At 50.9% G+C, this 27,576-nt stretch overlaps 3 protein-coding genes across 5 annotated transcripts in view; 1 reads left to right on the forward strand and 2 right to left on the reverse strand.

Moving 5' to 3' along the window:
• RUFY3 (RUN and FYVE domain containing 3) overlaps positions 1-9,478 on the reverse strand; it is a 55,617-nt gene extending 46,139 nt beyond the window's left edge. For 2 of the 3 annotated variants that reach the window (XM_082315211.1, XM_082315213.1), the window contains exon 1: positions 9,224-9,478. In XM_082315211.1, coding sequence (XP_082171337.1) covers positions 9,224-9,440 — 217 coding nt within the window. In that variant the 5' untranslated portion in view covers positions 9,441-9,478. Of the gene's footprint in view, positions 1-752; positions 941-9,223 lie in introns of all 3 variants that reach the window. The other variant, XM_082315212.1, reaches the window with a different exon arrangement.
• A 5,184-nt stretch (positions 9,479-14,662) lies between these two features.
• UTP3 (UTP3 small subunit processome component) lies at positions 14,663-16,342 on the reverse strand. Its single transcript, XM_082315585.1, has one exon. The coding sequence runs from the start codon at positions 16,314-16,316 to the stop codon at positions 14,724-14,726; it is 1,593 nt and encodes a 530-aa protein (XP_082171711.1). The 5' UTR covers positions 16,317-16,342; the 3' UTR covers positions 14,663-14,723.
• A 4,696-nt stretch (positions 16,343-21,038) lies between these two features.
• Positions 21,039-27,576, forward strand: JCHAIN (joining chain of multimeric IgA and IgM). The gene is made up of 4 exons (XM_082315537.1): positions 21,039-21,114; positions 25,061-25,196; positions 26,086-26,166; positions 26,623-27,576. Exons 1-4 carry the CDS (start codon positions 21,051-21,053, stop codon positions 26,822-26,824), a joined length of 483 nt encoding a protein of 160 aa, XP_082171663.1. The 5' UTR covers positions 21,039-21,050; the 3' UTR covers positions 26,825-27,576.

A 27,576-nucleotide genomic window follows, 5' to 3' on the forward strand; every position in this document is an offset into this window, starting at 1 on the left:
CGGCGGGAGCAAAATTCCTGCGGAAATTCATCATGTCTCCTCCTTCCCCGCTTTTTTTATCGGCAGAGCAACGCGGGGATGACCTCTTGCGTTTTCAGTACTCACAGAGCTTTCAATCCTCATTTTACGTGACCTGGTATTATTTTCACCATCAACACAGGTCGCAAACCCCTTTTTCAAGAAGAAAGCAAGGCGTGGTGCTACACCTCCACTTTTCAGGCTTCCAAGCCATTATCCACAGAGGCGAGCTGGAAGACTTGCGATGGTATTATCACCCGACAACGGGCATAGCTGCGCGATCACTCGGGGCTTCCCAAAAACTACCCGCTGACCGCACGCAGACACGCGGCTCTGCTTTGCCAGTATGCTCCATTTGTAAAAGCTGACAGCTGACTAACGGAGCTGTAAGCTCCTGTTTTAAGAGTAAAATCATGATTAAATATATCACTGAGCACACATCGTGGTTATCTTCCTTCCTGAGACACGCAAACCTGATCTTTCCAGAGACAGCTTAAAAAATAACAACAATTAAGCACAAATCTGTCTCTCTTAAAGGGGCGGATTACAACAGATGAAACCAATTCTAAGGGCAATCTGAAGCACCCGTTTGGCTTTCTAATATGTGAAATAGTGTCCAGGTTCCCCAGGCAGGACCAGAGCATCTCATCCCAGAGACACCCCCTCCCAACTCCCGCAGCGGCTGGAACAATGCGACGGCTGCAGGGATCCCGAGGCAGGGAACCGGACCGTACCTTCGTGGGTAGGCTCCGGGTCGGGCGTCAGCGAGATATCATCCAGCTCGCGCAAGCAGAGCCATTCTCCATCCATCGACACTCGGAATTTGCAAAGATAGATGGTCTCCATGGCAGCCTGAGTGATCTTGTCTGTGGTGGGGGTTGGCATGTCGCTTTGAGGCGTCAGAGCAGACATGATGACTCAGCTGGTACAACAACAACAGGGGGAAAAAAAATAAGAACTAAAAAGAAAAGCTTTCCGAAGAAGAAAATAAGAAATACCTTGCTATTAAAGGACAGATACGCTCAGGATCGCACAGACTGCTCTGGCCTTTTCATATATAAAGCAAGGTAAAAACGCCGCTCCTTTGCGCTCGCCTCTTCCTCCCTCCTTTCCACCTCCGTCGTCTTCAGCTATGCTAGAGGCTATTGATCCTAAGCGACCACAGAAAACCTGGCTTCTGCATCAAAGACAGGAGGTAAGGGGGGGAAAAAAAAAAAAAAAGGTAAAAAGAAATATAAAAAGAAAAAAAAAAAGCAGAAGGAGGAAAAAGAATGGCTTCCTCTGATGATTACCCAAGCAAAACCACAGGAAGACTGTAGAGACAGATATCCAGGTTTGCTGAAATCCAACTGCTGGTCCCTTTCTTCCCAGAGACGCCAGGACAGCAAGTGCTGATAGGATTGGTTGTGCGCAGTAAGCAGGGTGTTGACCAAAATGGCTGACTAATGAACTGAACTGAAAATTCAGGCTCATGTGACCAGCTGCTCTGAGCGTAGGGCAAGCAATTCCCAGGATGCTTCCGAGAGGCTGCTGATGCAGGGACGGCAATTAGGCTCTCCTCATCCGCAGCACCTTCTCGCCAGGCTAGGCCAGTCGGTTCGCGAGCAAGCCGAAGGCACCGCGCAGATCGGTCGCCCCCGTACTACAAAGGAGCGCAGACGAGCCGGCGCGAGGAATACAAAGACGCGTTTGTATTCCTTTCACGTGCCTGGATGTCGCTCCGTCAGTTCAATGAGCACCTTTGTTTTCACAGTAGGTGCGCGAGTTGCAGCGTACGTTTTATTTGCTGCGCGACCTTCTCAAAGGGTAATCTTTGAGCTAAGGTTTCCCACGTACAAAAAAACGTTAGGGTGGATTTATCCTTTCAGGGAAACATTGAGGAAAAAACAGGTCCGGCTCTAAGCACTTTAGCGACCGAGGATTAAGCTCTTTTCGGAGGGCACGTGCACATGGAAGAACAATGAGAACAAACATATACAGCTACTTGACTGAATCTTACACTTGGAAAACCTCATCTGAAAATTGGAACTGCTCAGGTGAGGCTGATGAAGACGTACTACCTCTCAGTTAGCAGAGAAACAGGCCGTCAGTCTCTCAAGAATAAGATGAGAGCGCCGCGTTGCCCCGTCCCTTCCCGGCCGGCTGAACCTCCTCCAGGTCCCCGACCCACGCAGCCCCACCTCCAGGGGACAAGAGGTCCCAGGTCAACAGGCACCCTTCGTATTCCCGAGGTCACTACTCAACCAGGGCACGGGACGCGGTATCGCCACCCGCTTCGACTCCGACAGCGGGCAGCAATCGATGAGCTGATCTGCCTTCATTCCTGAGCGGCTCCAGTATACTTGCGGAGAGCAGATGCGTAGCATCCATTTGAAATGGATGCCTAGTCCGTCCGTCCCCCCCCCCCCCCCCCGTGTAAATTCGGAGAAGGCTGACCGTTCACCAAAAAAGCTTACGGATAGGAACGTATGAACGATTAACGCGCGGGACCTTAATTATTCTCCGTACTTTTTCCTCCCTGAAGAAATACACCAAAGGACGTGCGTCTGTTTCTTAGGGCTGTGAAACACAACAACCGATCCCTCGATCCAGAATTCAGCGTGCCGATGCGTACAGCTTCTCGAAAAAAAAGCACCCCTTATGTAAAAACCTCAAAAAACTGGAAAAAAGGGTTAAGAGCTGTTATTTCTAACAGGCCAGAGGAAGCGGTTGCTTTCAGTGAAAACTTCCTGCTTGGGGCACAACGTTTTGAGTCAGCAGCTCTTGCCCCCCATCACCCTCAAACAAAGCAAGAGCCAGGCAGCGTGTCACTGCAGCCAGGCAAAGCAGAACGATTTCACGAACGACAACAGTTGCTATCGCTCCTTCGCCCCAAGAAAGAAAGGGGTTTATAAGCCGCCCCGACAGCATTTTAACTCAGACGACATTTACACATCTTTTCATCCATGACAACCTCCAGCGTTAGCGTTCACCTTGCACCGCTCTTAAAACCAGTGAAAGCTGCCATACACAAACAGCGACAGGAGAGCAGCTGCGCTCTTGCCAACCTTTTGAAAGGGTCTAAACAAACAGCCAATAATCAAAACAAACCTACAGAATCAACAAACTACCATAAGCAATTGTGCAAGCTGTTAGCCAAGGTACCTAATTATCGGACAGTTTAAATCCTTTGTTTTGAAACACCGAGGAAGAGGAGCAGCCGTCGGTGTAACCCTGCAGCTCCCCTTTCACAACACGGGTCTCCAACCCAAGTCAGCGCTGGCAAGTGAGCCGCATACCAGGATCGCAGCGGAGGTTTGTTAAAAAACCAAGGAACTGTTCAACTGGTTTTCTTTTATGCCGTTTGCTTCTTCTTAGCATGAAGAAATAAAAGAAGGCAGTCTGCCCCTTGCAGCTGGGTTGGGTTTTCAGGCTCCTTTACGCAATGCTCCTGCTGCAAATGCTCCACAAGGATATTTCAAGTACTTGAAAAATATTTTTCAGCTTTCATTAATTTCAGTTTTTAGTATGCTTTGCCCAAAACAAAGCTTTAGACACAATATAACACCTAAGAGACTTTGAACATTTGCCACCTTAAAAGACACCGAGCTACCTCACCTCTGTAAAACCGTACCTTTTACTCCTCTAAGAAACAAAAAGGATACGAAGTAGGCATATGCTTAGAAACTCTGATGAGTTGTATTGGATTTTTTAAAAAAAAAACAATGACAAGTTCAGAACTTATTTTTCAGGCTGATTTGTTTCTTCTTGCCAAGTTTTGATACGGGTACTTGAAGACCTAAGAACTCTTCAACCGTCCAGAGGAGATGGCAATCTCCAGGTCCCAGTACACGGCTGAATTTACACCTACGGTATAAAAATAGAGAACGTGCCTTCCCAAGACAGCTTTCAGGGGAAGCTATGGCAAGGGGTAAACCATAACAAACGGGGGTAATGTCCGTATGTCCGCTACAGTACTGGGGGAAAACAAAAACTCTACTCAGAGAAGGGAAATAAAAAACCAAAGCAACCCCCCAAAACCCCAAACGGGAACTATCCTGTGACTTGCTGCCCTGCGAGCCTTTTATCACCGCCTGGAAAACACAAGACCAACCTTCCCCTACCCCAGCCTATGCCTCGGAGTTATAAAGCAACACAGCATCTTCGGAAGAAACACAAGAAAGGGATCAAATATTTGTCTTTTCTAAAGCCTTTGATAAAACCACCACGCAGCTCAAGGCCAAGCGATACAGCTCCAGCAGGGTTCAATGAGCAGTCAAAGGACGAAAGAAAGCCCAGCGTAGGTATAAATGAAAAGGAGGTTCTTAACGAAGAACCACTTGCTCAAACGAGTCAGACAGCCTGGGCTGGTCTTGCAAAACCCTCCTATTAGCCAGACTTCAGCAAAAGTGGACAGAGCTTTGGCTACGTTACAAAACAAGGCAGATTTTTGCAAAAATGGTTTCAAGAGAAAAGAATTCGACATTGCCTGCGTTGGAAATTTAAGACTAACACTCTGAAAGCAAAGCACTCCATCAGCCACCAGAATTTGAAAGCTCAGCTGTACTGGAAAGTATTTTTAGTTTCTAAAGCTGAATAAATCAGAATAATCTCAGCCATCAAACCCAAACAAATTCCCAAAAAACCTTTCGGACTCCAAGGGGCGCCTTCGGGTGGAGTTTTGCTTCCAGCGCCAGCAAGCCCGGCCTGCGAGCAAGCCACGTTTCCATCGTCAGGAAGAAACTTTCCCTGATGGCTGGGTAGAGGCTGCAAAGCAGCCATCGAGAACAAATGGCAAAGTTGGCAGACGAGATTATTGCTTCACATGACTGCGCTGCTTCTGGTTATTTAACATCGCAGGAGACCACAGAACCATAAAAAAGCCACCAATACTATACAAATGGGAACCGCTGCCGAAGGAAACTGTCCGGTGGTAACGGCTCGGATGCACCGCTGAGCTCTAAAATAGCTGCTCCGAGCGCCTGAGAAAGCCTACCGCGCCAGAGCGAACTCCATGCAAACAGCACAAAAACGACGAGGAAACACAAGCCTTTCTATCGCAGCCCGAGACCAGCATGAATCATGAGCAGGTTCTTGCAAGTTCTCCTAAAGCCTGCAAGCTGTTCGGGGCTGCTCTCTCCGACGAGGCAGCCTGACAGCCTGGTCCAGCATGGCAGCTCCCACGTTTCTAAGGGAAACCACTCAGACCTTGCTATTTTCTGCCCATGCTCTTGCCCGACACTTGAAAACCTCCTCCTAGCAAACTTACGAACGTGACTTTTGCTCTCCTGCCCTCTTCATTTCTCTCACTTCGGCTTCAACCCCGCACCAACATGCTGTCCAACTGCCCCTCAGTCCTCTCAACAGCTGTACCCGTTGTGACGACCAGAAAAACAGCGTCGGGGCTTTGCCCGGTTCTAGAGCCAACGGAGCTGCTGTTCCACAAAGCACACGGTCACGCTCTTCCAATAGCCTCTCTCCAGGCAATCTCTTACATGGAACTTAATCTACAAAGATAAAGTTGGTAACGAAGCATCTACGTTGCAAAGTCTGTTTCTGACTCCTCTGCCAGCACAGATACGTACGTTGCCTCAAATACCAGTGGCACTTTGAACCCTGCGTGCTAAAAACGTGAGTGGGCAAAAGGCAGTTTAACAACCCGAAAACGCATGACACAATTTCTTAATTCCCAGAATAAGTGACAAACTGGGTTTTTTGTCTACCTACTGTAAAATACAGAGATATCATTTAAGGATTCAAGTAACTCCCATAATTGAGGGCACAAGTAAACAAGAGGAAGGAAAAGTCTAGTACAAGTATCACGATATCTGGTAGGCTTGCAGTGGGAGCAAGGAAAGGTTTTGGGGGCTTTTCGTTTATTTTAGGGGTTTTTGTGTTATTCTTTTTGAAGACAGCATAATCAAGTTGCTTCTACTGCATGTAAAAAGTATCCTAAAGTTTTACTGCAGCTCAGCGTGGTTAAGTAAATCTTCTCATTCCTTCTGTCTGTCTGGAACCACCTGTATCAAAAAAAAGCAGGTGCTGCTGGCAGAGAAAGCTTTTGTAGTCTCCTTCCCTCTCACCTTCACCTGGTGTTTGCAATCATCTCCTCTCTCTTACCTCATAAATAAGAAAACTTGGATAAGATGGAGAAAGATTAGTTGGAGGGGAAAAAAATATGTCCAAGAGAAAACCTGTAGAGAAAATAAAGTTGTAATAGAGACCCATTCTTAAGATTTCATTCTTTGTTACCACCTTTTCTTCATTTATGTTCGTCACGGGGCTTCTCGTCACCCTCCCTACAGGGCATGCACCACTGCCCTGCTAACACAAGCAGCAGGCCTCCGCCTGGCTGGGAATAACCCGGGGGTTGAGCTCCGCAGCTGGAAGCAACAGTCGCAGGCCGAACCCCATCAAGCCACCACTCTCCAGGAATACCCTAACACAAAGCCACGACAGCTGTCATGAGTTCACAAGCAGCAAACATGCTTTTCCAGATTTCTCAAATATAAAATTAAGCAGCTGTACAGTACCCTTCAATCCTGTGGCGAGACCCCAAGAGAGAAAACAGTTTAACGATTGCATCATAACAGGAGGAGGAAAAAAAAAAGACAACTTCAAATAAACCTGCAAAATATCCTGAAATATTGACTTTTTGGTATATTGGTCACTACCTCCCCTACAACATGTAAATGCCAACACAGAGGAGTTATTTTCATTACTGCTCATGGAGAGGACAGACATCAGGCACTGAAGGAACTCGCGGTCCAGCAAGAAACACCCTTCACTTAAATCGCTGCGTTCAGTTTACAGCTACGTAGAGAGGGGGTAGTATTCATAGAGTATGTGACTTTTTTTTTTTTTTTTTAATACACGCACAAGATGCAAAAATAGCCTTCTTGACCCTCCTCAGCTTATCTGAACTCTAAAACTAACTCCAGCGCTGAAGAATCGAGGGAAGCAGATGTGAACCATCACTTCAGGTACTCCTGCAGAAGGAGAAGCAGACCAAGAGCAGTCGATATGGTACGGCGACCTGAATTCACGACACTTGAGAAGAGCCTGGGGAAGAGGGCTCCGCCGGCCTCCGAGGGGTCTCCCCAGCGATACCAACACCGACAGGACCACCTTTATAACCCGGACCACGATTAACGCCGCCGCACCTCAACGCTGCACGCAGCAACCACCAGGTAGAGGAGATGCAAGAAGCGATGACACCTGCAAGGCCAGATACACCACAGGCAGCCAGGATGAAGTTCAGCAGCCGAACACACAACACCCTTTCTGCGCCAGAGCGAAGCTCTGCCCGCCGCTTGAACAACGATCCCAAAAATCCAAAGCAGCCCGTGAACAAGCAAAACTTTGCAGCAGAATCCGCTGCTCCTGCTGCTCAATGAAGAACAAATGAAAGGTGCTTTTTCAGATATGAGAACTGGGGGGAAAACAAACAAACAAACAAAACCAAACAAACCAGGGATGATGAAAAAAATTGATTTACCGACAGGGTTCGACCCAGGACAGACAGAGTCCAAGAGAGTATGCAAACAGAATACGATTCCCATTCCCTTCGGCCACTGCTGTCACTGCATCAGTCACTCGGTAACCGAGCGGGCTCTGACATACGATATCGCACAGACAGCTATTACCTCTGAGACCAAAAAGAGCAAGGGAACTTTAATATACGTTTTATAACGCTTTTTCACAAAGCTTCCATGAAAAGTCTCTGCAGAGCAAGGCTAACACGATAAAGCACTGCTCAACCGACGAGTTTTCACACTAACTCCTTGTGAACAAACGTGCTGATCTCTATGCCTCAGTTTCGCCACACCTACACAGAAGCCTTCTTACGACAAAGTTTGAACAGAAAAAGCACGATGGCTAAAGATTAAGTGTTGTTCTTACAGGCTTCTTTTCTATCAGAAATAGCTCAGTCCCTTGCACGCACATCAAAGGGCTACAGTGGGTAAAGATTTCCTGATTAGGGGGAAAAAAAAAGAGTGAAAAAGAAGGTTTCGAGAGGAAGCTATCCGTTTAAACGACAGCTCGTCGGGGAGGGCGGCTGGGAGTGCGGACACAAGTGGGCAGGCAGAGCCAGCCCTTCGCCGAGCTGCAGGCCAGGCTCGGTCATTTCATCCGCTCCTGGCACCGCAGAAATTGACTTCTTGCCTCACGGGTTACAGCTCTGCTGAGTAATGCCTTAAATAAAGTACCCGAGCTTCGGGAGGGGAAAAGAACAAGAAAATGAAAAAAAAAAAAAAAGATACCCACCCCAAAATAATCAGCTGACGTGTGAATGAACGCTCACCTGGGATGGAGGCAGGAGGAGACAAAGCAAAAAGCTTGGTAGCCCACGCCCTGGCCCCAGCCCCGGAGACGAAGCCACTGGCTACTTTCAAGATGGATGGGTGGAAAAGGGAAGGTCTCTTCTAGCTACACCCGTACGTGTAGTTTTTGTTTGCTTTTAAAGCACACGCAACAACTCCTTCACGGTACTCCGGCTCACCCAAACACACCGTTACAAAGCCCGTCACGAAGCGGAAAACCATTTCCCACCCGACGCGCCCCACGCCAGCGCCCACGCGCTCCAGCCCCGTCCGGCGGCCCTCGCCTCAAGTCCGCTCGCCGCGCCAGCGCTACGAGGAAGCCCGAGCGGGTGCTTCCCGCCCTCGGCTCCATCCCAAGCCGAGGAGAGCTTGTTCGGTGTCACAAACTCTTCCCAGAGGAAAGGGTCCGGGAAGGCGTCGGTGCGGCGCTGGTTTTGCCGAGCTCGTGGGTCGGCATCACCGACCGACGCGGAGACGAACCGCCCGCTGCCAGCGCTTCCCTGGCCGGTTCGCACGCAGGCTGCCCCGTCCCCGGGCCCCGGGGAGCAGCCGGGCCCCCACCGCGCCCCGCAGGCCGCCCTCCGCTGCGGCCCGGCCGGGTTTTGGGGAGGGCACCCCGTTTCCAGGCGCAGGCTGCTAACTCATCCCCGCCCGCAGCCGCTCACCCGCAGGCTGCCTTCGACGCCTCCGGGGCACGGCTGCAGGCAGCGGGAGCCCGGGGCTCCCTCCCGCCTCGCACCGGCGGCCCTCGGCCCTGCCACGACACCGCCCGCCCGCCCAGCCCCGGGCGGCGGAGCGGCGCGAAGGGAGGCCCCGGGCCGCCGCCACCCCTCCCGGCGCCCCGGGGCGGCTCCCCCCCGCCCGGAGGGAGGCTCCCGGGGAGGAGCCCCGCGGCTACTCACGGCTGCCGGCGCCAAGGGCCCCGTCCGGCCCCGGGTAGCTCAGCACCAGCACGGGCAGCGCGGCCCCGCCGCGGGGCGCCGGGGGTCTCCACACGCCGGGCGGCGCGGCGGCGCCTCCATGGCCGGGGTAGAGGAGGAAGAAAGGCGGCGAGGCAGGGCGCGCCTCCTCCTCCTCCTTCTCCGCCGCCTCCTCCCCGGGCTCGGCCCGCCGCTCCATGGCGGGGGGCAGCTCCGCGCCGGCCCCGTCCCGGGAACTTTCCGCCAGCGGCGGGAGAAGCGGCGCCCGCTCCGCCTCCGCCATCGCCGCCCCGGGCCCCGCCCCGCCCGGGAAGCAGGGCCGCGGCCGCCGCCTCCGCCCGCCCTCCGCCCCCGCGGCGACGGGGGGGCCGCTGCCGCCCTCCCCCGCCGCCGCCCCGCTCCCCGCCGCGGCCCCTACCTGCCGCGGGGCGCGGGGCGCGGAGCCCGGCCCTGCCCGGCCGGCGGCGGCGGCGGCGGCGCGGCCCTGCTCCGCTCCCCCGGGCCGGGCTGGGGCAGCCGGCCGCCGCTCCCCGCCCGCGTTGCCCGAGGGACGGGCCGCGGAGGGCTGCCCGAAAACGGAGAGCCGAGCTGCGAGAGGTGCGGGGGCTCCGGCGGTACGGAGGGGACCTCGTTTCCACCCCTCTTCTGAGCGGGTCTGGTTTTTCACACCGTCCTACCCGTACCGCTTTCTTGTTCATCACTACCAATTCATGTTTCTCACGCTTTAAGACAGAACAACCTGAAGACAAGCCCACCTCGCCTTCGAGCATAAGCTTCCCCAGGCCTGGGCTGCGGGGAGGCCGTTCACAGCCAGACGCGGTCCCGTCGCGGCCGCCCCACGGGCCGTTTCCACACCAAGCCCGAAGGAAGGCGGCAGCAGCCCCGCGCGCCGGGAATCGCCTTCGCGGGACCACGGCCCGCACGGGGAAACGCAGGTTTTAATCAGAAGAAAGCACCTTCCCACAGCGACGAGGGAGTCGGCCTCCCACCTCCTTTACCTGGCCCGTCTGTCCCACCACCTCCTGCCTCCTCCTCGCCTTCCCGAGGGCGAGATCGCATGGAGACAGCAGCGTTTTCACATCCATCGGCAGGAGGTGACAAGGTTCACATATAATCCTTACTATTAAAACTACCAAACGGGCGATACCGATGGGAATTTCGCTTGGGAGATTGTCTCTTTGAAGACAGCAATAAAGACTTCTCATTCAGGCAGGGCAATTAACCCGGACCGTAGTTTTGTCAACAGGCAGAGAGAAAGGCCGTAAATCTGCCAGTTTAAAAAGAACATCCTGCACTCGGGTTAAGCTGAAACAGGTCGCTTCTTTCTTTTTAAACCTCACATAAAAATGGCAAAAGCCAAGCTGTAAAGGCAAATGGTTTCTGGAGACCGCTTTTTCCAGTGCTGCCCCGAGTCGCGCAACGTGTGGCGACTAATTTAACACATGCTTTAAACCATTTTACCAATCTCAAAGCTGAATGTTTGAATTTCTGTTTGCCAGCGCTAGCAAGAGTAAAACAGCATCCAGACTGTTGCTGATAGAATATTATGGAAGACAACTAGGAAAGCCTTGAGAAAACTTCAGGCAGCAGCAGATGTATTTCCGTGCGAGTTACTCCATATATTTTTCTTACCCTTTATAAATAGAAATTTCGTGTCGTGATGCAGAAAACACTGTCCACCCTCTCTGCCACTCGACTTTTTCTGCCCCAGCTTCCAAAGGCAAGCCAGGCTTACGCTGGGTACTTACCACCCACCAAGGATTATGTTTTCCAGGTGTATAAAGACAACAGAGCAGCTCATACCTCTCCTTAGAGCTTCCTACACGCTGCCCGCGTGCTTCGAAAATAGAAATCATTTCCGTGCACGTGCGCAGGGGACCGAGCGTCTCCTGAATTACCGCGCTCCAAGCGAGCGGAGGGGAAGGACGGGTATCTCCGTGGCTGCGGTGAGGCACGGCTGTCGCCCGAGCGCGTAAGTCCTAACCTGCACGAGGTGCCGCTGCGGCAGACCCCACCGCCAGTCCTTTCCACGCAGGGCGGCCGGCGCTTGCCAAGCGGGAGCCTGGCGAGGAGGCCAGGAGCCATCCCCTGGCTGAAGCACATCACTTGCAGTGTCAGCGCCTTCTCCAGAAACACTACTGGGAGAAAGAAAAAACCCAACATTAACCGTGACCTTGCTCCGCTTTTCGCTTATTATTACCATCGTGCGTGGTCCTTCCCCTATTTCGCACATGTCCATTTTCAGAGGGATCTTCAAAACCGATTTACCACCAGGGATTTCCCTTCAGCACGAAAGATCCCTCTAAGAAGTATTTCTTAGAGCAATGTCACAGCGTCCCCTCTCCCATGGCATGAATAATCACGGCCTTCCCATGCTCACTCATACATAAAGCTGTACGGGAAAGAACTATTTATGGCTTTGCCCAATCTCCGAACTAACCAACTGAACATAATGCTGGGTTTGATCTTCATTAAACGGGGCTGGCGCAGCGGTCCGGGGAGCCGGGCTGTGCCATCTGCTGGCTGCCCGCGCCGGCCGTGCCGAGACACTGCCTTCCCTCCCGCCTTCAGCCTTCGCCCCAACGGTTCTGGGGAGCCAACGACGCGCCGATTTGTTATTTCCCTTATTTCTTGCTCAGATCGAAGTTGCCAGAGTTTTGCTTGCCAGCCACCAAAACCTTTTCAAGGGAACACAAAGCCGCCTTGGATGCTTACGGCTTGCCTGCAGATCTATGAAAGATCATCAGCCCTTCCTTTTTGCGCAAAGCGCGTGAGCAGGCGCTGTAGCAATGAGATCAGTTAGCATCTCCGCTGGATATTTTCCGCATCCCACGTCACGCCCGTTATGCAACACCATTCCCCCCCAGAAAAAGCACCTAAGCTGCTTTCCCCTCCCCCCCCCCAGCATGTTACCTTTTACTGACCTCTTCACAAAGCCTCAGGAGCGTAGCTCGGCATTATCAGTGGCGGCCTCCGTCGTGATCCCAGCGCGGAGTTACAAGGTGTAGTTTTGGGAAAAGCTCTAGTTCCCTCCTTGGCGAGGCTGGGACACGCTAAAAGCCACGAGCTTCACTCTGGGAAGAGCAAGCGGCTAACGCTGTCGATTGCTGCTCACAGGAAGGGAGGATGAGTAAGCACAGGTGAAGGACATCGTTATCCCACAGGCAGTAAGTTACACATCTCACCTGAGGCCATCAGGCTACAGAGAGCAGTGCTCAAATGAGATGAGGCCTTCAGTGACCCCTTCAAGCAAGCCTCACTTTTGCCTCTGTCACCCTCTTGAAGAACAAGGGCCAGGGTTCAGCACGGGCCTCGGCCCGAGGAGCTGAGCTATTCCCAGCTCACCAGGAAAAGCAAGGCTCCAGACGGTGATTTTCATCTTGCTCTCCGGCTTTTGACGGGATACAAGAGCCCTAGCTCCCTTTTGCTATGTACAAGCGCCTGCATTCATTTCCGTGTCCCAGGAGGTTCTTTTGATTTTAACACCCCTCCTCTCCTTTGCAAGAATTTCGCCACATGAAAAGCATACGCAGGCTCACCCCCAGCCACTTCAAGCCGTGACAAATGATTCCTTACTCCTGCACCTACCTGCGACCTGTCCTCCTCCCGTACAGACACCTGCTACCAGTCCCAGCCCTGACCTGCAATACCAAGTTTTTGTTCCCTGCTGCCATCGACGCTCGCTGGCCCTCACCGCAGTTTCCATTACCTCCTGCCATGCCAAGTGCCGCGGCTCTGCAGGCAGGCAAACATCTCCCAAGCGGTTTCATAGAGGGGATCGATTCCCGATGCTGTGTAGCCTGTTTCTGTGGAGCAATTTAAAAAAATTATTATTATGCAGCATTTAACTGCTGTTTGGCCTGTCAGCAGCAGGGGGCAAACAAATGCAGGGCCATTAAAGTCAGCAGAACTTGTCAGTTCACTATTTTGTCCTAGATATCTATCTACCATAGCAGAATCCCTGCCAAAATCGTCATGCATAGCTCCGTATCCCATGGATCCGGGATATGTAAGGACCTCAAAAAGTCTCCTTACTTCTATTCCCATCTGCCCACCCTAAGTTTACTGTTTTTGTACCTCTCCCTTCAACAATCAGCTTGGAAAATGAACAAAACATGCTTCAGTCAGCAATTAAGAGCACGTTCCCGGCAGAAACAGGCCTAGGCTGTAAAGGTTTACATCAAAACCTATGGAAGCACATTTCACTCGCAGAGAACGAGCAGAGCGCCTGCGTGTTTGAATGACGGCATCCAGCCTGTCACAGGTTCAAGAACACACACTCGTATTTTGGTTTCCCCCGAGCCGATGGCACAAAAAAACCCGACCGAACCACCTAGATGCACTAGCGCTTCCGTAACATGGAATAGCATCGACGGACAAGACAATTTTTCCCCCCGAAGTGACTGCACCTAGGAAACGGACAGGAATGCCTTTCGGATGCTACTGCTACACAAATCATGGCACGGGCTCCCCAAAACTTGTCCCAGGCGCAAGCGCGGGTCTTACCTGAGGCAGCCGTTGTTAAACTCTTTGAGAAAATTGGATCAGCCATTTCTCCTTTACAGCCTGAACGGGAACTGGCCACTCCCAGCAAGAACTTCAGCGGGGGGTTAAATGTATTTTCCCACCGGAAGGTGCAGAAATAATCACAACATTTTGAAAGTTTACCTTCAGAGGGAAGGCAACCTTACGCCTTACCCGTTCGTCCTGTATCGATGCTATGTTAGACCTGTAGCAGCAGACAACAGTTACCATATTTATCATAGATGAAGTGAATGTATTTATCACAGATATGACTTACATATAGATATATAACTTAGACCATATAACTATCAAATCCAGAAGTGTCCTTGCTTCGCTTCTCATTGAATTCAGGAGAGGCAACAGTACGTCAGGCCACCTGGGATTTAAGTAATAGCTTTCTGCTCAGTTACAAATTCAAAAGATTTAAGGGAGGCTAAAAGCAGTTAGTTCTTAAACATAAGAGCACAAGGAGTTAATCCGAACACGAATTAGAGAAAATACCATAGCCACACATATCTCATTCTGCAGCTGAACACAGAGAAAGGACGGAGCAGAACAAGGCAGTATAAAGGAGGAGAAGGCAGTGACGGCCGCACGAATGCCATCCTCCCCTCCCTCGGGCGGTCCCTCCAGCCCACCGCTCTCCCCCTCAGTCCCACACAGCCCGATTCATTCCCGTCACTTGACACATCCCTTGCAGCCTCTCAAAGCCGGGACGTACAGTACGGAAAGACGACGGCATCGCCACAGAGGAAAACACCTTAACACACAGCTCGGGTAAGGAAAGGGCCCTGTGCTGCTTTTAGAGGTGGCACCTTCTGAAAAGCATCCTCTGAAAACAACCAAACACACCCCACCCCCAGTTTTCTTAAGGATAAAAACCACAACGTTCTTTATAAAATTTTTATTGGGTTCAGCAGTGCTAGCGGCAGCTCTCAGAAACAGAGAAAAATAAATATCACTGAAGCTTCCGGCTCTTCTTAACTCCCGCGCGAATGCCAGACAGTTCTCCGGCGTATCTGTGCAACTCCCTCCGAACTTCGCGGACCTGGCCCTTGCGGCGAATCTTGGCTCGCCGAAACTTCTCCCGATGCTTGACCCTGGGGTTGCGATCGATCTTCTTCCTTCTGGGCGTGAGGCCTTTGTTCTTGATCATCTGATAGGTCACCCCTCTCTTTTTATTTGGATCCTCCCCTTCCAACACCGCTTCTTCTTCTTCAAGCGTGTCTTGGTCTTCAGTTCTCTTCCTCTTGAGTTTCAACTTCTCCTCCATCATCTCATAGTATTTCAGGGCAGCCTCCTCATCCAGCTCCGACTCATCTGACGATTCAGCAGCAGCAGCCCGGCCGTTAGCAAGCGCAGGAGCACGTTTTGGTTGGTCTTTCTGAACATCCAGTGGGAGGAACACTGAAAACTTCTTCTCCTTCCGTAATTTATCTTCCTTCTTATCATAGTAGTTTTTCAACAGCATACGAACTTGCGAGGATAACTTTTGATCTATCACAGCTAGGTCGTTGATGATATTTCTATAAGCAACGAGCCGTTCGATGATGGGGTGACTATGCACCGGCACCCTCTTGGACTTCAAAACCAGATAGAAACTGATATTGGCACAGTAATTCAAGTAGAGATGATACTTGGTCTGCAAATAGCGACTGCCCTTCCCTTGTGGGATCGTGCCGGTTTTGACCATTTGCAGCAGCGGGTGCAGTTCGTCCTTGAGCTCCATTAGCTTGACTTCAAAGTCCTCGATCAGCTGCAGGAGCTCAGGGGACTCCTGCTTCAGCAGCTTCAGCTGCTCCTTCTTGGAAAGGGCCTGCAAATCTTTGTCAACCTTCTGCCCCTTGCTGTCGTGGGTTCTCTGCCGCTCAGCCAGATAGCCCTGGATCACATCCAGCCCGTAATCGTCTTCCCCTAAGTCCTGCACCAACCGCCTCTGGATGACTTGAGCCTCCTGCTCCTCTTCCTCCTCCTCAGCATCGAGTTCTTGCTGGCTACGCTTGCTCTTGGCCTGGGCATCGCTCCCGTAGTCCGTGTCGTAGTAGAGCTGCTTGCGTTGGCCCCAGGAGAGCTCGTGGGGGAGCTGGGTGTCCTGACGGCGCTCCTCCAAGTCGCTTTCCATGGACAGGTCCCCATCTTCCTCCTCCTCCTCCTCTTCGCCTTCTCCATCCTCATCCTCCTCCCCTTCTCCATCCTCATCCTCCTCCCCTTCTCCCTCTTCTGCGCTGTGGTCTATGTAAAGATCCAGCCCCTGCGCCTCCTCCTCTTCTTCCTCACCGTGTCCATCCTCCTCCTCCTCCTCGCTGTCCTCCTCGGGCAGCTGCAGCCCCAGCACTTCTTCCTCCTCCTCCTCCTCCTCGCTGTCCCCGGCCTCCTCCCCGCTCTCCAGGGCCGCCATCACCGCCTGGAACTGCGCTTCGTGGAAGTCCTCCCCCTCCTCCGCCAGGCCCTCGGGGCCCGGGGGGCCGCCGTCCTCCTCCTCCTCCCCGCCATCCTCCGCCTGGGCGGCCCGGGCCGGCGGCCGCAGCAGGGTGCCGCGGCGGGTCCGCATGGCTCCGCTCCGGCTCCCCCGCCGCGCTTCCGCTTCCGCCGCCGGCCCCGCCTCCCTTCTTCCGCTTCCCGCCGCTCTCCTTCCGCTTCCGGCCGTGCCGCCCCCGGGGGCGCTGGCGCTGCACTGGGCGAGCGGAGCCGGGGAGGTGGCGGGAGCCGCTGGGCTACCGGTGCTGGCCCCGGCCGGCGCCGCCAGGGTCGGGCTCCCCGCCGAGCCCTGTGCTCCGCAGGGATCCCGCTACGATCGCGGCAAGGGCACCCCTGGTCCCTTGCGGTGAAGCACCTAACGTATAGATTACATCCCTCCAGCGCTGGAGCATAACCGACTCGACTTCTACTCTTAGCTTTGTTTACGTCTACTCTTAGCTTTGTTTATTTCTACTCTTGCTTATTTCTACTCTTATATTTGTTTACTTCTCCTCTTCGCTTTGTGTGCTTCTACTCTACGATTTCCAGTCAAGTCACACAGATCCGTAAGAAGCTGCGTGATGCGAGCAGCCACTGAGCGAGGATTTTTTCTCGCTCGTGGCAGGTATCGGCCATGAATAGTGCCATATAGAAAGAAAAGAGTGCTTTTTTCCCTCCTCGGGGGTTTTTCTTCACCTAAAAACACAGACACCTAGAAACGCCATCCATATAGTAACCTTACGACAACGAGAGGGGAAAAAAAAAAAGCAAGACAGAAAACGCAGCTGACATCTGTCCCCTGTTAACCGAAACTTCTCATTACTCAGTTCCCTACCACCAGACCAAAGTTTCAGGGAGAAAAAAGTACCTGAAAACCTCCCTGGACGCATCTGAGGTACCTGTATTAACTCTCCTTCCCTTCCCCCAAGGGCATCCTTACAGGGATACAGGCATCTCGCGGCAGGAACGCGGCTGCGGATCAGCCTTCGGGCGGTAAGGCGAAGGCAGGCCGCAGAGCCGGGCTGCTGCTGCTTCCCCGTCCGCTGTGCTCCTTGGATCCGAGTTTAGGCCGAACTCAGAAACCCAGAGCCTGGAAATTAAGCAGCCACGCGTCCCAGCAAGAGGAGTTCTGTGTAGAGCAAGCGCAGGTGGTGGTTTCTCACCGCAGGACAGGTGCAGCTTTATTTATAAATACTCCTGGCCACCTTCTTGTGGAAAAAGACATGTCACACATATTAAAGTTAACTGAAACAGGGCGGGGGGGGCACAACTTTACTCACTTCTGGGTGATTGGTTTGGATTCTGGTGGGTCTGATGGCAGAGCAGGCTCACTTAATGAGCCTTGTCTCTGACAGGCTCAGCTTCTCCACAGTCACCTCTGGGTCGAACTTTTCCATATTTGCTCTTGCACCAAAAATTTGTTTTGCTTCAGGCTAAGACACTTTCTCCAAATCTGTCCGTGCCAATTTTCGGATATCGCGTCCCCTGGACACAGGCCTGTATGAGAGAGCAACAAGAATAACTTGGGTTTGCTAAGTGAGACATAGAATGCATTTATTTTGTTAGCCACACCTCAGTGGAAATTGTCACTTTGTACTAGTTGGCCACTAAAAGACAGCCATCTCTGCCCATCAGGTTTTGTAATTTTCCTGCTTAATCCTACCGGTTTTTGTGTGAAGTCCAGCCAGAGAAGTCCACAGTCAATTTCTGCGTGGTTAAAATTCCAGATAGCTTTTGCCAGCGAGCCTTACAGAAAGCCAGGCCCTCAGTGTGTCCCTGACCCTGACGGTTTCCGTCCAACTGCCCTCACAACGTAGTGCTCTCTTTTTTTTAAGTCTGCCCTTTCAAAATTCAGAGCCTTAAAGAGAGACCTGCTTCCCCTTGGACTCTGTGATTCAAATGTAGTTGACATGTTGTCTCTCAATCCAAGGTTAATTTCCAAGAGCAGGGAAGACAGAGCATCTACGGACATTTGAACCTCCTTCAGGCCTTGCTGAAGATGTCATCCGCTTCTGGTGAAGCTGGAGGTGGCCTCTAACGTGAGGTGGTTCATCCCGTTATCAGGGACTGCTCAAGCCAAACCACAGCAGTTTGCTGTAGGCATCAGTGGAATCGCCGCTACCAACACAATAATCAGCTATGGCTGCAGGTTTGTTGTAATCCCCTCTTTTCTCTGCTTCTGAGTGAGAAAAGCAAGCTGTAGGACAGGCTGCTAGCGGGCGGCGTGTTAGCTGGAGATACCCCGTGCCCTGGTGCGGCTGTCCTCCTCCCCACGCCTCACCCAGCACAGCAAGGCCGTACAGAGACACAACTCTTGCCTCGCTTCATCCAGGCACCTGCCCAGCTTCCTACCGGGAAAGCCCTAGTTCAGCCTGTCCAGGGCCAACCGGAGGCACAGGCCAAGCGCAAGGAGACCGAGACCACGAGGCTGGTTCCCATTTCTTTTCAAATTCTCCATTATTCCTCCGCTGGCCTCTGCCTTGCGGTGAGGTTGGCGGTCTAGCTGCCCGCTCAGCCCAGAATTTAAGCCTGGGGTGATGGTTTGCCGGCCCCTTGCCAGACTGCCACAGTTCTTTCATGCCTGCTTCCCCAGATCATTTTCTGGTCATTCAACATGCCACGCAGCAAAAAGGGGATAGGCCATAAAAGTAACAGTCCATAAAACAAATCTTCCTCTAAAGAGCTTGCAATCTAGATAGAAATCCTCAGAGACATACAGGTGGCTGCGTGGGACTAAGAATAGCTCTCGGGCCACCAGATACAGACCAAAGGGACTGTATGCAGACGTGTAGATTTAGCAACCGAAACTCAGATATGCTGAGCGCCGGCAGGCAGGGAAAACCACCGAAATCAACAGAATCGCACAGAATATCATTCTGCTCGGTCTCTCCCTTCGGGTTTGAAAATACTCATGGACGCCCCTGCTTGGATTTTACCAGTGCTGTATTTTTATCAGCGCGGCTTAGCAAAACAGACCAGAAGCAGCCTCTTTTGCACAGGCTTTATTCTGCTGCCTGCATCCCGCCTTCGCGTATATTTCTAAAACATCTCCTATTTTGTTACAAACAAGGCAACTGAAACAGTGCTTCAGCTAGACACCCCTACCCCCCCACGGTTAGCCAGGCTTATTTTTAACCTTCTGCAAAAGACGGAGCACAGGGAACAGCTTGCTGCTGCTTCAGAAGAGAGCTCCACGTAAAACCCTGTTGGCAATACTTTCTGGGAAGGGGAAAAGAAAAAAACCAAGTTTTGCTCTCCTGAAGATGGAGCCCTAGCGAGAAAACAAGGTTTGTAAAGAAGAATTACAGCATAACCTGATGCCTCGCTAGGAGCCAGGCTCTCGCCCATCATCCCCCGCCACCTCCCATGGGAAACCTTGCCTGTCAGCACTGCTGATGCAACACGAGAGCTCGTTGCATCATGCAACTGCTGCACGAGACGTTGGCACCCGGAGAAAAAGCTCAGGACGCAGATTCTGGGATCTTTGAACAGCTCTAGGGTTCGGGACCCAGCCAGCAAGGTCTGAAGAAAGGGAAGAGAGCCTGTAAGGTGACAGGCTGCCCTGGCAGGGACTGGGATGCCTGCCAGCATCGCCTCATGGCTTTAGCCTCTTGGTAGCCTGGCAAGGGCAACCCAGCTGCACGGGCTGTGGGAGAAGCCTGTATCTGGACCCAGGGTTGCTGTTCTGCTGCGGAAGGAAAAGCTGGAGAACACGGGGAGATTTACCACCTCCTGCTAACTTTAATTGAGAGAAATGGGCACTGCAGGTAGCAGAAATTCGGGATACACTGATGCAATAACCCTGACTACAAATGGGCCTGCCAGTATCCTACTTGGCCCTACTCTCCCTTCATCCCCCATGCAGGTGTTTGGAAGCCCTTGCTCAAAAATGCTATTAAGAGTGGGCTTCCCTTGAAAAGTGGCCTGTTCCGTGCAAGACACGTATACATGCTACGGAGACAGCCCTGGTCATTGCAGGTTACATCAGAAAGTTTATGTTTCAGAGTCACACAAGCGATCCCAAATCCGGGACAAAAAAAAAAACCCAGGTCCTCTCTCGTACTCCCCTCCTTCAGGACAAGTTTGCTTGCCCGGTACCTCACATTTGCCCGGGACCTGACCAGAGCCTTCCATAGACCACAGATCCCATGGAGCCCCTTTTCCATTTATAAGCAAAGAAACCCATCAATGCAGTGGGCAGAGCTGGAAGAAGAGTTCAGCTTTGCCACAGACCTGCTCTTGCTTTACACCTCTTTTACCCCTCCCCTCTCTCATCTTGTCTGCTTTGACTGAAAGCTCTTCGGGGGCAGGTCGAGCCCTTATTATATATTGGCAGAGAATCTGGTGCAAACAGGATTCTGCTCTTGAAACCTGAAGTGTCTTTGTAATATGAGTCAAGTGATTTTAAGTTCTGTTTCTCAAAACCAGGAGCCAGAGCTGTGAGCCCTTGGCTATCTGGACACTTCCTTGCCTTACACTCCTCGCCCCTGGGTGGGACAGTGCCACTGGCCCCGATGGTAAGATGTCCCCTAAGGACCAGGGTGGTTTTGCACGCCCTCGCACTCAGCAGCTTTGTTGCCTGTTGGTGATGAAGAGAATAAAAGCGCACAGTAATAGTGCAACCCCCTGCCCCCCTTCACCTCCGAGAGCCAGAGGTCTTTGTGCATTAGACATGCCCGGTTTCAGTCCCCAGCCACATTTTCCACAGTGTCGGTGCTAGCCGGCTGGGCTGTTTATTTTAGGAAACGATTAGCTGTATCATTTGCACACGCCCTTATAGGCAGACACAGGCTCTCCACTCGTGTTCTTCAAAAGAAGGGAAGGCAAGATGAAGAGCTCTTTGTTGCTCTGCGTGGCCTTGGCCGTCTCCTTGGGGTTCGTCCTTGTGGCAGGTAGGTGACAAATGAAGAGCGTAGAAACCCGTGCTTAAGATAGCAGCGATGGGGTTTGTGTAATTGGCCATTAATAATTTTAACAGTCAAAAATTGAACCTCGAAGCCTGCTCAAGAGGTTATGCTTCAGCGGCGCTTGGACACCTCAGTGTCTTTCTGCACCACAGAGCTGCGTGTTTTTAATTGCTGCCGTGAGGCTAAAAAAATGATGACTAGCTGCAAATTTAAGATGTTATGATTAGCCATTTTTGATCAGGTTTCTGAAGCAACAAACCGCAAACGTGCATGCTTGCTTTTCTGCAGTGCTAGGAAGCTTGCAAGACTCTTACCTGCTAGATTGAAAGGCGTCTAAGATCTTCCTGGTAATCCTGTCATACGGTTACTGCCAACTCATTTCTGAATGAAGTGTAGTTTATCGTGTAACTCCACTGAATTTCTTGGAGACTCTTGATTTAGACTGAGATCAGGCTGTCATCCCAGCAGACTCCTCAGTGTGGTTCACAGGTGGTAGATACCGACTATGCTCACGCCAGGTCTCTATACGACAGTCTAAAGTCACCCTCATTCACATGGTGGATCGGGTCCGCGGGATTCAATCCATGCTGAAGGAGAACCATCCCAACAGCACGGGTAACAGCATCCCTGCATTCCCTCCAGCTTTTGGAAAAGGGCATCTTACTGCCTAACAAGGCAGGTCCTTGGAAAGCACTGCTGCCTATGAGAAGTGACCGGCCGTATAATCCATCGGCTGCAAAGGCAGAAAACATTGAGAAATATTGTGTCAGCTCAACACAGGGTCCGGTCTGCTTTTCCCCATGCCTTAAGAGATAGATATATATATACATACACACACAAGGAGCTTAGAGGGGAAGTCAAATTGGAGCTACAAGCAGGTACAGGAGTGCTGTTTGTACTCCTTATATTGAAATTAATGCATTTTTGGTCTAATTGAGCCTCTTCCTGCTTTAATAAAGCAGCCACTTGCACCTGCAGAGTTTGAACAGATATTTTTGGAGGGCATTTGCTTCTGCACTATGCTGCAGCTGGGTCTTGTGGGGCTTCACGGTGTATTGCAGGACAAGGCAATATTGGAACGAGACATTTTGTCAAAATATCTCTGCCTGAGCGTTGAGGAGGGAGGGAACACCGTATTGTGGTAAATCACGCGCCACAAAATCCAACCTGCGGACGTTTAGAAGGGCATTAGGAAATTTTGTATTTAACTACTCTCTTCCCGAAGGGGAAGCTACGTGGAAGTACTGCTGATAAAACTATCCTTTTTGCAGCATTGTAATTTTACTTTAAAAAAAATATATGGAGTACCTGCAACTTTTCTGGTTACTGAAGCCAAGAGTATTCCACAAGGAATTCAATCAGGACAATATTTTTAGAGTACAGTCAAAAAACCCTGCATATTCATTAAAAAAGAATACTAATATAATTTTAGAAGATGAATTAAAGCCTGCTCCCAAAGGTTTTGGGACAGCTCCCAAAGCCAATAGGATCTGACTTGAATATTGGCTTTGGATTGAGGGTTTAGAAAGAATTGCACACAATGTTCCATAAAACGCAGTGACAGACGTCAGAGGAAGCTCTACGTGAGGGACAAGGAGCCAGAGACTTTCTTTAAGAAAAAAGAAAGGCCAAGACTCAAGGAGGCAGAGCCTAAAGAGGCTTTACTAGCGGGCTTCTGCTTCAGAGGGAAACGTTCATGATGAGTTGGCAGAGAGGCAGCATGCGGAGCACGGGAGACTGGAGTAAGGGCTATGAAGAGACAAGCACCATTAAATTACAAATCATGACCAGCTCCGTGTGTCAGACACGATTATGTATTTCTGCCTTGGCGGGGCACGCTGCCATCGGAAGCATGACCCGACTTCCACTCTATGTGCCCATTTTGCAGCGGCGTTGGTGCAGGTGGCCAGCTGTGCTGGATGCTGCACGGAGAAATGCTGAAATGCGACATGCCGTAGAGGGATAAAGAACACCGTGAGAGCCGTAGAAAGGGCAACATCTCCTACATGCCTGCAGGAGCTTGCTCCACTGCCCAAAGCAAGGGAACAAAGCAATTTCCTTCCCAATTGAGAAAATCCAGAGAGAACCTTTTTCAGAAGCTATTCTGCTGCCAGTTGTCACAGAATCAACATTTCTAACCAGCGGGTGAATTGTAGGGTCACTCTGAGGCATCATTTTACACAGGTTTTGTGCCTTTTTTCACAGTTATGAGGCCTGTAAGGATCTCAGCTAATAACCCAGTGGAATGGAAGCGGCCGAGACCAGCATATTGTAGGGGCAGGAAGGAAGCTCTAAGAAGCCTTAGGTAGAAAACTTGGAATGCTGTTTTCATTACATTGTACAGACTAGGTACTTAGGGGCGCTGCCAAGCAATCCTGTCCTTGTTTGGTCTTGCAGACAGCTTCAGGTGACAGTTCAGCTCCTGCTCATAGCAGCTAACCATCAGAAACCTTACAGTACAACTCCGAGTCCATGCGCTGCTCCTGGATCCCAGCTTCGCTATTGCTCCCACAGGCTTTGAGCACTATCCCTTTCACCCTACAGCAACTGGGTCTGTTCTTCATAAAACCCAGCAGCTCTGTATGGGGAAATAAAAAAAAAAAACCCAAACAGACACGAGCTTATGCAATGTGTCTGCTTCCTTACTGATCCTTGCTTTGGTAACGCAAAGAAATCCAGCTATTAGGACCAAAGCTTTTAAGTCAAAGAGTCTCTGAAATCCCCCATAGACACGATGGACACATTTTTAGCCTGTTTCTTCTTTCTCTCCATGGTTAAACCAAGAGACAAGCAGAACAGGCAACTCCACAGAACTGTGAGGTCCATCTGAGCCCAATACAAACTACCCCCATCTTACACACCAAAATCACTGGGTTTGGTACTTCCAAGCCGGCTGAAGGTGCTGTAGGAACAGTGATGCTGCAGAGCGATGGCTGTGAACTTGATTTTAGCAGCATTTAGAAACACAGAGGGATGTAAAAACAACCACTTAAGAGAGGTATGACTGTGTGTGCATCTAAAAGCAAGGCTGCCTTGTTATGCGTGAAGAGACCAGAGGCTCCGGGTTGGGGAAAAGCAACTAGCCAAGAACAAGCTGTTTCAAATACATCTCCTTGCCCAGTAAGTGGGCATTGCATGCCACCAGCAACATTCAAAAAGCCTCTGGGTGACAGATGGGATGTTTTACCCTGTTTTGACCAAGTTTCATATTGAATAACATGCTAAAAGTACAGGAGACATAGCCAAGCTGGTTCTTCTCTATTTGAGTAAGCTTCTCAGCTGCCAAACTCAACTTTCGTATGAACAGAAGACCAGAAAATCAGGACTGGAGTTTTCCTTGCAAGCCACAGCCATCTTAAGGGCCACTTAGCTTTCGCTGCCAGGTCACAGGGCTGACTTCTTGCTGGGTCCTGTAGCGCTTTTTGGCATCTGCTCCCTCAGGGACATGCAGGACAAGTGCCACATCAGCAAGGTCAGAGACATTTATTTAGAGGCCAGATCCCAGCTAGGGTTTGGACTGCTAGAGGAGTGCTGGTGCACGACAGAGGAATTGGGTAACCTCCTCGGTTGGGTAAAAGCGGCACTTCAGCTGCCAGGTGTAGCTCAAGGCTTGCAAGGGGACTTTCCTCCCATTTCATCAGAAACCCCTGCATGGTTGCCTCTCTCTCCAGCCACACAGCGTCCAGGTTCATTGTTTTCTCCCTCCCAGTGCCATCACCTCCAGGCACAGAAGCGTACTGTAGACTGAGCAGGGAAGACAGCTGAACTCATCTTTGCCAAGAGGCTCATTTGTACCTGTTGAAACCTGGACTTCTATCAGTCAAGATGCCATAACGGTGCATTTCTGGCATTCTCATCCCTTTGCTTTGGGCTAGAGCAGGTTTCAAGGTTTTTCTTCTTGACCCTGGGACTGCGTATCTTGTGCTTGCAGGTTTTCCACGGGACCCTGAGGACAAGGAGTACGTGCTGGTCAATAACAAGTGTCAGTGTGTAACAGTGACTTCCAAGTTCATCCCCTCCAAAGAAAACCCTGGTGAAGAAATCCTGGAGAGAAACATACGTATCCTGTAAGTGGCAGACCAGTATTACACGGAGACGGTGCACAGGAGGTGAAGTCTTATAGGAGTTCCCTTCTCTTTGCACTGTTTCCCCACGTCCTGGCATTGATGACGTGAATTGTTTTTCCTGTGGGCTGCTTTCTCTGGTATCCTGGCATAATTCCTTTTGCTTTGTGCTTTTCTAGCTCATCTGAACCTGTCTGGTGTTTGTCCCTTCAGATACAAAAAGCACCTCCATGTTTTAAGCGGTCCCGTAGTAACTATACAAGATAGGCTGAGGAAGTAGAGTGTAACGCTTCTACAGTTGATCTAATCTGAAACCCAGTTGGGCCAATGAGACTGGACTCATTTATCGATCAGCTAGCAAGCCTGCTATTTTATAGGCTGGGAAAACTAGTTAATGCCTAAACTATCAGAAAAGGTTAATCCCATGAGGCACATCTCAGTTCAAGAGTACAATTTTGTCCTCTTTATTCACACAAACCTTACCGAAGTGTGTCTCTCTCTCTCTTGGAAACACGGACCAAGGTCAGGCTCAGACCTGCAGGAGTTGTGGTAGAGCTCACAACAAGAGAAACACTAAACATCTTTATGTTCCGCAAGTCTCTCGGGCATCTGCCAGCTTAGAGTTTAAAAAAAAAAAAAAGATAATAATCAGCACTGTCACCATGAAAGTGGCACTTCCAGAAACTGCAGCAGTCCTCTTGGTGAGGGTTGTTGCCTTTGAGGGCAAGGAAGGGCCAAGATCTGCTCTGCCGTTCCTGGGCTTCGCTATGGAAAAGGGTCAGGGAGGAAACAACCTGAAGCACGAGACGGGAGTTGAGAATTGTTTGCAGCAGACGAGTCCGCTGTTTAATAAGCAGTTTTCATGAGAGCGATTCTCTTCCCTCCTTTGCAGAGTCCCCCTCCAGGCTCGAGAGAACATCTCTGACCCCTTGTCCCCACTCCGAACCACTTTTGTCTACAGAATGACTGAACTGTAAGTAGTTTTATTTACCGAGTTCATTTCCTAAGAGTTAACCTCCCACAGCAGCTCAAACACGTGCTTGAGGCAGGGTCACAGAGGTAAGTTTTCCCCACGGAGCCTAGCTTTCTTATCCTGTTGCAAGCTAGGAAATTGTTATCTCCTTGATTAATTCACATCAAAAGGTCTCACATTTACAGGCAATGTTTCATTCTGGCCTCTGTTCATCTCCAATGTCTGAAATATCAGCAAATGATACGTTGCCTGTTCAGCCCTCACTTTTAGGGGCCAGTCTGGCCAATAGCATTGACAACGCTAAAAGCATCTGGCTGGGAGTTCCTATGTAAAACCTAGAAAGGCCGCAGTCCCCGCCTAGCCACATCTGCAGACAGGCGATGAGGATTTGGGTTTCACCAGGGGCATCTTTTCATCACAACTCTTAACACTTATCCTACTCCCCATCTCTTTCAGCTGCAAAAAGTGCGATCCGGTAGAAATTGAGCTGGGTGGCGAGATATACCAGGCCCAGCAGAGCACCTCCTGCGACAATCCCGAAACCTGCTATACCTACAACAGGGACAAGTGCTACACCACAACCTTCCCATTCCTCTACCACGGGGAGATGAAAAGCGTTCCAGCGGTTCTGACGCCGACATCCTGCTACGCCGAGTAGCTCAATCCGCTGCTCTGCTAATGCCTTGTCACACTTAGCGTTCCTATCAAAAATACATGTCTAGCACCGTAGTACCTGGACAACAGTGTCCAAAATATCAGCTCCCAGAGTAATGCCAACTGCCTTTTCATGTTGTTTTCAACGTCCAGTGAGTGCCGTCTCCCAAGAGCAGCTAATGGTTGTCATAGACTGTGTTCTCGTATCCCCGGCACATATCTGCCATGCCGTTACTACATGCCTCAAACATTATCACCACACAAACGAGATCCTCAGCAGATGTAAATCAGTAATTCCCTTGAAACCAAGGGAACCATACCGATTTACAACACTGGGGAACCTGTCGTTTTGACGGTCTTCCATCGGACTTTATCTGAGCAAGGCATACATGGACATCAGCAGGAATGTCCATGTACTTCCTTCCCTCCCTGAGCGATCTACAGCAAGCCTCTGCACAACCTTTATACAAGACCCTTTGAACACATTAGCAGAATTTGTGCCTTTATCAGAAATCTGTTGTACAATGCGATCAGAGAAAAGACGAGGGATGAGATTCAGAATTCAGATTTCAAATTTATACTGCAATTGGGCATTCTAGACCATTCTAGCACTTGGACAATTGCAAGCTTCCCGTTTTCTCCTACATTTAGAGGAGATCAAAAGATGCCGTTACCCTGAAGTGTTTGGCAAAGTTGCCAGGGCCTCAGCTGTGCCAGGAATAGTAACCTCTTCTAGGCCACGTTCGGTATTTCACT

This window comes from Platalea leucorodia, assembly GCF_965183815.1.
Source record: "Platalea leucorodia genome assembly, chromosome: 6".
NCBI lineage: Eukaryota > Metazoa > Chordata > Aves > Pelecaniformes > Threskiornithidae > Platalea > Platalea leucorodia.